Genomic DNA, 13,155 nt, shown 5'->3' with positions numbered 1-13,155 from the left:
GTTATACACACACAGTACACGGATATACACAACGTTATACACACACAGTACACGAAAATACACAACGTTATACACACACAGTACACGGAAATACACAACGTTATACACACACAGTACACGGAAATACACAACGTTATACACACACAGTACACGGAAATACACAACGTTATACACACACAGTACACGGAAATACACAACGTTATACACACACAGTACACAGAAATACACAACATTATACACACACAGTACACGGAAATACAACGTTATACACACAGTACGCAGAAATACACAACGTTATACACACACAGTACACGGAAATACACAACGTTATACACACAGTACACGGAAATACACAACGTTATACACACACAGTACACGGAAATACACAACGTTATACACACAGTACACGGAAATACACAACGTTATACACACACAGTACACAGAAATACACAACATTATACACACACAGTACACGGAAATACAACGTTATACACACAGTACGCAGAAATACACAACGTTATACACACACAGTACACAGAAATACACAACGTTATACACACACAGTACACGGAAATACACAACGTTATACACACACAGTACACGGAAATACACAACGTTATACACACACAGTACACGGAAATACACAACGTTATACACACACAGTACACGGATATACACAACGTTATACACACACAGTACACGGAAATACACAACGTTATACACACACAGTACACGGAAATACACAACGTTATACACACACAGCACACGGAAATACACAACGTTATACACACACAGTACACAGAAATACACAACGTTATGCACACAGTACACGGAAATACACAACGTTATACACACACAGTACACAGAAATACACAACGTTATACACACACAGTACACGGAAATACACAACGTTATACACACACAGTACACGGAAATACACAACGTTATACACACACAGTACACGGAAATACACAACGTTATACACACACAGTACACGGATATACACAACGTTATACACACACAGTACACGGAAATACACAACGTTATACACACACAGTACACGGAAATACACAACGTTATACACACAGTACACGGAAATACACAACGTTATACACACACAGTACACAGAAATACACAACATTATACACACACAGTACACGGAAATACAACGTTATACACACAGTACACGGAAATACACAACGTTATACACACAGTACACAGAAATACACAACGTTATACACACACAGTACACGGAAATACACAATGTTATACACACAGTACACGGAAATACACAACGTTATACACACACAGTACACAGAAATACACAACATTATACACACACAGTACACGGAAATACAACGTTATACACACAGTACGCAGAAATACACAACGTTATACACACACAGTACACAGAAATACACAACGTTATACACACACAGTACACGGAAATACACAACGTTATACACACACAGTACACGGAAATACACAACGTTATACACACACAGTACACAGAAATACACAACGTTATACACACACAGTACACGGATATACACAACGTTATACACACACAGTACACGGAAATACACAACGTTATACACACACAGTACACGGAAATACACAACGTTATACACACACAGTACACGGAAATACACAATGTTATACACACACAGTACACGGAAATACACAACGTTATGCACACAGTACACGGAAATACACAACGTTATACACACACAGTACACAGAAATACACAACGTTATACACACACAGTACACGGAAATACACAACGATATATACACACAGTACACGGATATACACAACGTTATACACACACAGTACACGAAAATACACAACGTTATACACACACAGTACACGGAAATACACAACGTTATACACACACAGTACACAGAAATACACAACATTATACACACACAGTACACGGAAATACAACGTTATACACACAGTACACGGAAATACACAACGTTATACACACACACAGTACACGGAAATACACAACGTTATACACACACAGTACACGGAAATACACAACGTTATACACACACAGTACACGGAAATACACAACGTTATACACACACAGTACACAGAAAGACACAACGTTATACACACACAGTACACGGAAAGACACAACGTTATACACACACAGTACACGGAAAGACACAACGTTATACACACACAGTACACGAGAAAGACACAACGTTATACACCAACAGTACACGGAAAGACACAACGTTATACACACACAGTACACGGAAATACACAACGTTATACACACACAGTACACGGAAAGATACAACGTTATACACACACAGTACACGGAAATACACAACGTTATACACACACAGTACACAGAAATACACAACGTTATACACACACAGTACACGGAAATACACAACGTTATACACACACAGTACACGGAAATACACAACGTTACACACACAGTACACGAAAGTACACGGAAATACACAACGTTATACACACACAGTACACGGAAATACACAACGTTATACACACACAGTACACGGAAATACACAACGTTATACACACACAGTACACAGAAATACACAACGTTATGCACACAGTACACGGAAATACACAACGTTATACACACACAGTACACAGAAATACACAACGTTATACACACACAGTACACGGAAATACACAACGTTATACACACACAGTACACGGAATATACACAACGTTATACACACACAGTACACGAAATACACAACGTTATACACACACAGTACACGGAAATACACAACGTTATACACACACAGTACACGGAAATACACAACGTTATACACACACAGTACACGGAAATACACAACGTTATACACACACAGTACACGGAAATACACAACATTATACACACACAGTACACGGAAATACAACGTTATACACACAGTACGCAGAAATACACAACGTTATACACACACAGTACACAGAAATACACAACGTTATACACACACAGTACACGGAAATACACAACGTTATACACACACAGTACACGGAAATACACAACGTTATACACACTCAGTACACGGAAATACACAACGTTATACACACAGTACACGGAAATACACAACGTTATACACACACAGTACACAGAAATACACAACGTTATACACACACAGTACACGGAAATACACAACGTTATACACACACAGTACACGGAAATACACAACGTTATACACACACAGTACACGGAAATACACAACGTTATACACACACAGTACACGGATATACACAACGTTATACACACACAGTACACGGAAATACACAACGTTATACACACACAGTACACGGAAATACACAACGTTATACACACACAGTACACAGAAATACACAACGTTATACACACACAGTACACGGAAATACACAACGTTATACACACAGTACACAGAAATACACAACGTTATACACACAGTACACGGAAATACACAACGTTATACACACACACAGTACACGGACATACACAACGTTATACACACACGGTACACGGAAATACACAACGTTATACACACACAGTACACGGAAATACACAACGTTATACACACACAGTACACAGAAATACACAACGTTATGCACACAGTACACGGAAATACACAACGTTATACACACACAGTACACAGAAATACACAACATTATACACACACAGTACACGGAAATACAACGTTATACACACAGTACGCAGAAATACACAACGTTATACACACACAGTACACGGAAATACACAACGTTATACACACACAGTACACGGAAATACACAACGTTATACACACACAGTACACGGAAATACACAACGTTATACACACACAGTACACGGAAATACACAACGTTATACACACACAGTACACGGAAATACACAACGTTATACACACACAGTACACAGAAATACACAACGTTATACACACACACAGTACACGGAAATACACAACGTTATACACACACAGTACACGGAAATACACAACGTTATACACACACAGTACACGGAAATACACAACGTTATACACACACAGTACACGGAAAGACACAACGTTATACACACACAGTACACGGAAAGACACAACGTTATACACACACAGTACACAGAAAGACACAACGTTATACACACACAGTACACGGAAAGACACAACGTTATACACACACAGTACACGGAAAGATACAACGTTATACACACACAGTACACAGAAATACACAATGTTATACACACACAGTACACAGAAAGACACAACGTTATACACACACAGTACACGGAAAGATACAACGTTATACACACACAGTACACAGAAATACACAATGTTATACACACACAGTACACAGAAAGACACAACGTTATACACACACAGTACACGGAAATACACAACGTTATACACACACAGTACACGGAAAGATACAACGTTACACACACACAGTACACAGAAAGACACAACGTTATACACACACAGTACACGGAAAGATACAACGTTACACACACACAGTACACAGAAAGACACAACGTTATACACACACAGTACACGGAAATACACAACGTTATACACACACAGTACACGGAAAGATACAACGTTATACACACACAGTACACAGAAATACACAACGTTATACACACACAGTACACAGAAATACACAATGTTATACACACACAGTACACAGAAAGACACAACGTTATACACACACAGTACACGGAAATACACAACGTTATACACACACAGTACACGGAAAGATACAACGTTACACACACACAGTACACAGAAAGACACAACGTTATACACACACAGTACACGGAAATACACAACGTTATACACACACAGTACACGGAAATACACAACGTTATACACAGACAGTACACGGAAAGACACAACGTTATACACACACAGTACACGGAAATACACAACGTTATACACAGACAGTACACGGAAAGACACAACGTTATACACACACAGTACACGGAAATACACAACGTTATACACACACAGTACACGGAAATACACAACGTTATACACAGACAGTACACGGAAAGACACCACGTTATACACACACAGTACATGGAAATACACAACGTTATACACACAGTACACGGAAATACACAATGTTATACACACACAGTACACAGAAATACACAACGTTATACACACAGTATACGGAAAGACACAACGTTACACACACACAGTACACAGAAAGACACAACGTTATACACACAGTACACGGAAAGACACAACGTTATACACAGACAGTACACGGAAAGACACAACGTTATACACACACAGTACACAGAAATACACAACGTTATACACACACAGTACACGGAAATACACAACGTTATACACAGACAGTACACGGAAAGACACAACGTTATACACACACAGTACATGGAAATACACAACGTTATACACACAGTACACGGAAAGACACAACGTTATACACAGACAGTACACGGAAAGACACAACGTTATACACACACAGTACACAGAAATACACAACGTTATACACACACAGTACACGGAAATACACAACGTTATACACAGACAGTACACGGAAAGACACAACGTTATACACACACAGTACACGGAAATACACAACGTTATACACACACAGTACACGGAAATACACAACGTTATACACAGACAGTACACGGAAAGACACAACGTTATACACACACAGTACACAGAAATACACAACGTTATACACACAGTACACGGAAAGACACAACGTTATACACACACAGTACACGGAAATACACAACGTTATACACAGACAGTACACGGAAAGACACAACGTTATACACACACAGTACACAGAAATACACAACGTTATACACACAGTACACGGAAAGACACAACGTTATACACACACAGTACACAGAAATACACAACGTTATACACACAGTACACGGAAAGACACAACGTTATACACACACAGTACACAGAAAGACACAACGTTATACACACAGTACACGGAAAGACACAACGTTACACACACAGTTGTCTGGTTGCTGTCCTGAAGGTTGTCCCTGTGTCTCAGTTGGACAGACAGCAGCAGAGAGACGACAGCACGAAAGCTCCAGAGTTCGTCAAAGTGAAGGAGAACCTGAGACGGACGTCCTTTCAAAAAGAGGAAAAGGACGTGTAGAGACATCTGCTGTCCTGCAGGAGAAAGACACTGTCCACATGTTTACAGCGCGCGCACACACACACACACACACACACACACACACACACACACACACACACACACACACACACACACACACACACACACACACACACACACACACACACACACACACACACACACACGAGGAAACATGCATACACTGAGGACACATACATACTGAGGACACATACATACTGAGGACACACACATATACTGAGGACACATACATACTGAGGACACACACATACTGAGGACACACACATACTGAGGACACACACATATACTGAGGACACACACATATATACTGAGGACACACACATATACTGAGGACACATACATACTGAGGACACACACATATACTGAGGACACACACATATATACTGAGGACACACACATACTGAGGACACATACATACTGAGGACACACACATATACTGAGGACACACACATATATACTGAGGACACACACATATACTGAGGACACATACATACTGAGGACACACACATATACTGAGGACACACACATATATACTGAGGACACACACATACTGAGGACACATACATACTGAGGACACACACATATACTGAGGACACACACATATATACTGAGGACACACACATATACTGAGGACACATACATACTGAGGACACACACATATACTGAGGACACATACATACTGAGGACACACACATATACTGAGGACACACATATATACTGAGGACACACACATATACTGAGGACACACACATATACTGAGGACACATACATACTGAGGACACACACATATATACTGAGGACACATACATACTGAGGACACATACATACTGAGGACACACATATATACTGAGGACACACACATATACTGAGGACACACACATATACTGAGGACACATACATACTGAGGACACACACATATACTGAGGACACACACATATACTGAGGACACATACACACTGAGGACACACACTGAGGACACACACGTTATCATTATGAGTAAGTCGTAAGGTAGGACAGATTGTAAGCATATGTCTAAGTGATAGTCCTTTAGAAGTTATAATGAAGAGTTTTGTTATCGTGTTGTAATTCGATGCAGAGCCCTTTCTCTCGTTGGTTCGAGCTCGATATGAAACGCATCGCCTTCCTACACAAAAGTATCTCTTGGGAGAAATCTTAGCACCCATCATTTATTTTAAAAAGGGGCCCTATTCTGCTTTTGGGTGTTTCCCCTTTCCTGTTGTAAGTGCTGTAGGTTTTTGTGACATCACTATGGAACACTTGCGCTCCTATTGGCTAGCACTTCAACACATTGTACGTGATAGGCTAAGGGGCGGGGAATCTCTAAGCTGTTGACCAATCACAGCAGAGCTGTGGAGTCTCTATAAAGAAGAGACACTACATACTGATATACACCTGAACATCAGCAGGAGAGGACTCTTTAAAGTAGAGACACTACATACTGATATACACCTGAACATCAGCAGGAGAGGACTCTTTAAAGTAGAGACACTACATACTGATATACACCTGAACATCAGCAGGAGAGGACTCTTTAAAGTAGAGACACTACATACTGATATACACCTGAACATCAGCAGGAGAGGACTCTTTAAAGTAGAGACACTACATACTGATATACACCTGAACATCAGCAGGAGAGGACTCTTTAAAGTAGAGACACTACATACTGATATACACCTGAACATCAGCAGGAGAGGACTCTTTAAAGTAGAGACACTACATGCTGATATACACCTGAACATCAGCAGGAGAGGACTCTTTAAAGTAGAGACACTACATACTGATATACACCTGAACATCAGCAGGAGAGGACTCTTTAAAGTAGAGACACTACGTACTGATATACACCTGAACATCAGCAGGAGAGGACTCTTTAAAGTAGATACACTACGTACTGATATACACCTGAACATCAGCAGGAGAGGACTCTTTAAAGTAGGGACACTACATACTGATATACACCTGAATATCAGCAGGAGAGGACTCTTTAAAGTAGAGACACTACATGCTGATATACACCTGAACATCAGCAGGAGAGGACTCTTAAAGTAGAAACATACTGATATACACCTGAACATCAGCAGGAGAGGACTCTTTAAAGTAGAGACACTACATACTGATATACACCTGAACATCCAGCAGGAGAGGACTCTTTAAAGTAGAGACACTACATACTGATATACACCTGACATCAGCAGGAGAGGACTCTTTAAAGTAGAGACACTACACTACTGATATACACCTGAACATCAGCAGGAGAGGACTCTTTAAAGTAGAGACACTACATACTGATATACACCTGAACATCAGCAGGAGAGGACTCTTTAAAGTAGAGACACTACATACTGATATACACCTGAACATCAGCAGGAGAGGACTCTTTAAAGTAGAGACACTACATACTGATATACACCTGAACATCAGCAGGAGAGGACTCTTTAAAGTAGAGACACTACATACTGATATACACCTGAACATCAGCAGGAGAGGACTCTTTAAAGTAGAGACACTACATACTGATATACACCTGAACACCAGCAGGAGAGGACTCTTTAAAGTAGAGACACTACATACTGATATACACCTGAACATCAGCAGGAGAGGACTCTTTAAAGTAGAGACACTACATACTGATATACACCTGAACATCAGCAGGAGAGGACTCTTTAAAGTAGAGACACTACATACTGATATACACCTGAACATCATCAGGAGAGGACTCTTTAAAGTAGAGACACTACATACTGATATACACCTGAACATCAGCAGGAGAGGACTCTTTAAAGTAGAGACACTACATACTGATATACACCTGAACATCAGCAGGAGAGGACTCTTTAAAGTAGAGACACTACATACTGATATACACCTGAACATCAGCAGGAGAGGACTCTTTAAAGTAGAGACACTACATACTGATATACACCTGAACATCAGCAGGAGAGGACTCTTTAAAGTAGAGACACTACATACTGATATACACCTGAACACCAGCAGAATATGTCCCCTTTAATAATGAATGATTTATCAGATTTGTAGATATTTCTTGTAAATAGATTTGATAAGATTGTGGCTCGTGAAATGGAGGTCGTTATTATGAAAACGGATATTATTATAAAAGGTTTAATTAAATGACTGCATTTCTTTATCCTTTAAAGATGAGAAAGGGTTGTGAGTGTTAAACTGTTTGATGAAAATCTTCTCAGAACACATTGTTTTTGTGCCTAAATCTCATCTGTGTTTTTGAAAGAGATTAATACGTCAATAATTCCTAAAACTTGAGTTGCACTAAAACGTGAGAAAGGAAACCAATGTTTTATATTGTCTGTTGTATCCTGTCCATATCACATTCAAATGTATGATTTTAAAAACAGGAAAGTATCTTCTGCTGACGAGGAAAACGTTCAAGACGTTATTCACAATGGTCACGTGTTACAATAGGGAATGGGAACACGACGCCATCAACAGCAAGTCGGCCATCTTTGGAGGATACAAGCAAACGCAACCTCTGTAACGGAACTTTTTCACTTTACACTTTTTAAACTTGGTAATTAGACTCTGTGATGTCACTGGCTGTAAAATAAACTCCTATGAACAACGACCAAAACAAGAAAAGGACTAGATTTTACTCTTTTAAACCAGGGCTGCCAACTCTCACGCATTGAGCGTGAGAGTCACGCAATCAACCCATATCTCACGCACTCACGCCACACTTCCCTTTCCTCACGCTAAGTTTTCGTCCAAAATAAATGTATATAAATGTAAAAATAAAGTGAAGGAACAGCAAACCGAGCGGTCTACGAAATGAGACGGTCTTCTGGCTTATTTCAGTAAAGTTGGAACGATATTGGGAGGTTCTGATTTCACGGATCAATAACTCATGAACAAAACGTTATTCAGACACAAAGTACGTCTCCTACGTGCCGTGGTAAGGATGACAACGAACTACAATCACATGTTGATCAAGAAAAGCCAATACGCGCCGTCCTCCGAGCTGGACACATCACATCGGTCTCTATCCGCAGCCGGAGAAGAAACTAGTGCTCAGGGACCGTCTGCAAAGTGCAGCTCCCAAAAAAGAGAATACAATAATATTCAATTCCTATCACACAGCTTATTACCACTAAACTCACCACACACACCAATAGTCTCCTGTGTGTCGTACTACAGCAAGGAGTTTGGAAGAATATGCTTTTGAATAATTTTGGGGAATATTTATAATGTGAATCTTCAATAAATATGGCATCATTACAGACCATTGCATTTAGCTGACGCTTTTATCCAAAGCGACTCACAATAAGTGCGTTCGACCAACAAAATACAACCTTGAAGAAAACAGAATCATAAAGTACATCAGGTTTCATAGAGCTAAACATTTCAAGTGCTACTCAACTGGCTTTAGAGAAGCCAGTCCTTTGTTAGTATATAAGTGCTTTGTTAGTAGTTCTATCCTCGAGGTGGAGTCGAAGGAGATGAGTTTCAGTCTGGAAGGTGTGTGAGCTTTCTGCTGTCCTGATGTCAATGGGAGCTCATTCCACCATCTTGGAGCCAGGACAGCAAACCCACGTGTTCCTGCTGATGGGACTTGGGTCCCCCTCGCAGCGAGGGTGCAGCGAGTCGTCTGGCTGATGCAGAGCGGAGTGCACGTGCTGGGGTGCACGGTTTAACCATGTCCTGGATGTAGGAAGGGCCAGATCCATTCGCAGCATGGTACGCAAGCACCAGGGTCTTGAAGTGGATTCTAGCAGTTACCGGAAGCCAGTGGAGGGAGCGGAGGAGCGGCGTGGGGTGGGACATTCAGGAAGGTTGAAGACCAGACGAGCCGCTGCATTCTGGATGAGCTGCAGATGACTCTATAGTCGTTAAACCTGTAGATCTGAAGGTCCTATTTGTAAAGCTGTAGATCGGTCCTCCAGATATTTAAATATTTTTAAATTAGCGATAGATGTAGACACTTAAACACCAGAGGACGGACATCAGGAACAGTGATCAATCTTCTCTTAATTCATACGGACAGATGTAATTTATTAAGTTTTTTTTTAAATAACGCTCCGCTGTGTCTGCCAAGAGCTTCTCTTTGTAACAGAGTTTATATTTTACACATACTTTATTCATTTTGGATGCAAAACGCTGACAGATGAGCGAGAAACGCTGATATATATTGATGCTAATGCTATAGAGGCTATCCTTCAAAGATGGCTGCCCCCAACATTTGACAACATTTGATAATTACTTCTTTTTTTTTTACAAAATCAAAATGACTTGTAAGATTTATGAGAGAAGTAATTACATATAAATGTTTTATATGATATTACATTTGTAATTATGACATTTTAAATTAAAGATTTATTGAAGTCTTGTGGCCTCTCTGGAGAAGTGCCTCCAAGAGGGCAAAGAGAGAGAAAGGAGCCTGGTGGAGGAGGGTGCCAAGAGGGAGGCGCAGTTGAAAGAGCTGCTCAGGAGCCTGGAAGCCGAGAAGGACAACCTGGAGGAGCGTCTGACGAACCGGCTGTCCCAGCTCAACGGCAGCATCGCAGACTACCAGCAGGAGGCGCACTTGGCCGAGCTGCAGCGGGAGGTGGAGCGGTTGGCGAGGGAGCGGGCCGAGTTGGAGGCTGAGGCGCAGAGCGAGAGCGACCACACACACACACACACACACACACACACACACACACACACACACACACACACACACACACACACACACACACACACACACACACACACACACACACACACACACACACACACACACACACACACACACACACACACACACACACACACACACACACACACACACACACACACACTTTAGGTTGTTTTGTGTTTTTCTTTTTGTGTTTGAATGTTTTGTCTGTTTTACATTAATGGTTGAATCTAGCAATCTTTACAATCATGAATCGCATGTATGCGTAACAAGCGACAGGAACATTATTTGCTATTATTTCCAGACTGGATGAATTAAAGGGTATAAAAATCATTCACTTGAATATCAGGAGCCTATTGCCCAACATTGATTTACTTCGGATATGGGTTGTTCTACATAAACCTAAAATCATCACACTCTGAAACTTGGCTCAGTAGTAACATTTCCGATAGCGAACTACAAATCACAAATGATTTGCTTTACAGATCCGATAGATGCAGCAGGGCTGGAGGTGTGGCTATGCATGTCTCCTCTGGCCTTGTGACTGAGCTAATTGCTACTTCTATAGAGCCTCTACATTTTGAATGCATTTTTCTTAAAATTATTTTTCATGAAAATAAATGCTTAACTATTGGTAGCATCTGTCGGCCGCCTTCTTCACCTGCAGAGTCTTTTAACCATATCATTGACACTATCAACTCCATTTCCAGCGTAAATGGAATAATCTTGCTTGGTGATTTCAACAGAAATTGGTTGGATAAATCATCCGATAGAGAGAAAGGTCTTTTCAGTAGTCTAAATGATAAACAGCTAATTAATGAGCCAACTCGTATCACTCTTAGAACCCAACCTCTGCTTGACTGGATTCTGGTGTCGCACCCGGACAGAATCTTAAAAGCTGGTGTCATGTCGGATCACTTCAGCGATCATTCAATTGTTTATTGCGTATGGAAAATCAAATTAATTAAACTGCCTCCAAAACTAGTCAAAATCAGACAATATAAAAAATGTAATGTTGATTTATTTATTAATGATGTTGTTAATTGGGACAGATTTCAACTAATACCTTTTGTACAAGATGCTTGGGATTTTCTGCACAAAGAGCTCACTGATGTCATGAACAAACATGCACCTGTGAGAACGGTTAAGGTCAAAGGTCAACATCTCCCTTGGATCAATTCTGAACTCATCAGTCTCTTTAGGGAAAAGGATAAAGCGGGGTCGATATATCGTCATTCAAGAACTATAGCCGATTGGGAAGTATTCAGGCATCTCCGAAATCTGAGTAAAACCAAATCCAACTACTATAAAGAATC

The 13,155-nt window shown here is 40.4% G+C and overlaps 1 protein-coding gene across 3 annotated transcripts in view; it reads left to right on the top strand.

Annotated features, from left to right (window-relative positions):
- Nucleotides 1–10,388, top strand: part of LOC117444895 (actin-associated protein FAM107A-like) — a 39,430-nt gene extending 29,042 nt beyond the window's left edge. For 2 of the 3 annotated variants that reach the window (XM_071202809.1, XM_034080277.2), the window contains one exon: nucleotides 6,040–7,649. In XM_071202809.1, coding sequence (XP_071058910.1) covers nucleotides 6,040–6,147 — 108 coding nt within the window. In that variant the 3' untranslated portion in view covers nucleotides 6,148–7,649. Of the gene's footprint in view, nucleotides 1–6,039; nucleotides 7,650–9,563 lie in introns of those variants that run through there. The other variant, XM_071202810.1, reaches the window with a different exon arrangement.
- Nucleotides 10,389–13,155: the final 2,767 nt, after the last annotated feature.

Source organism: Pseudochaenichthys georgianus, unplaced genomic scaffold, assembly GCF_902827115.2.
Source record: "Pseudochaenichthys georgianus unplaced genomic scaffold, fPseGeo1.2 scaffold_986_arrow_ctg1, whole genome shotgun sequence".
Taxonomy (NCBI): Eukaryota; Metazoa; Chordata; class Actinopteri; order Perciformes; family Channichthyidae; genus Pseudochaenichthys; species Pseudochaenichthys georgianus.
This window is presented reverse-complemented; position numbering and strand designations above follow the sequence as displayed.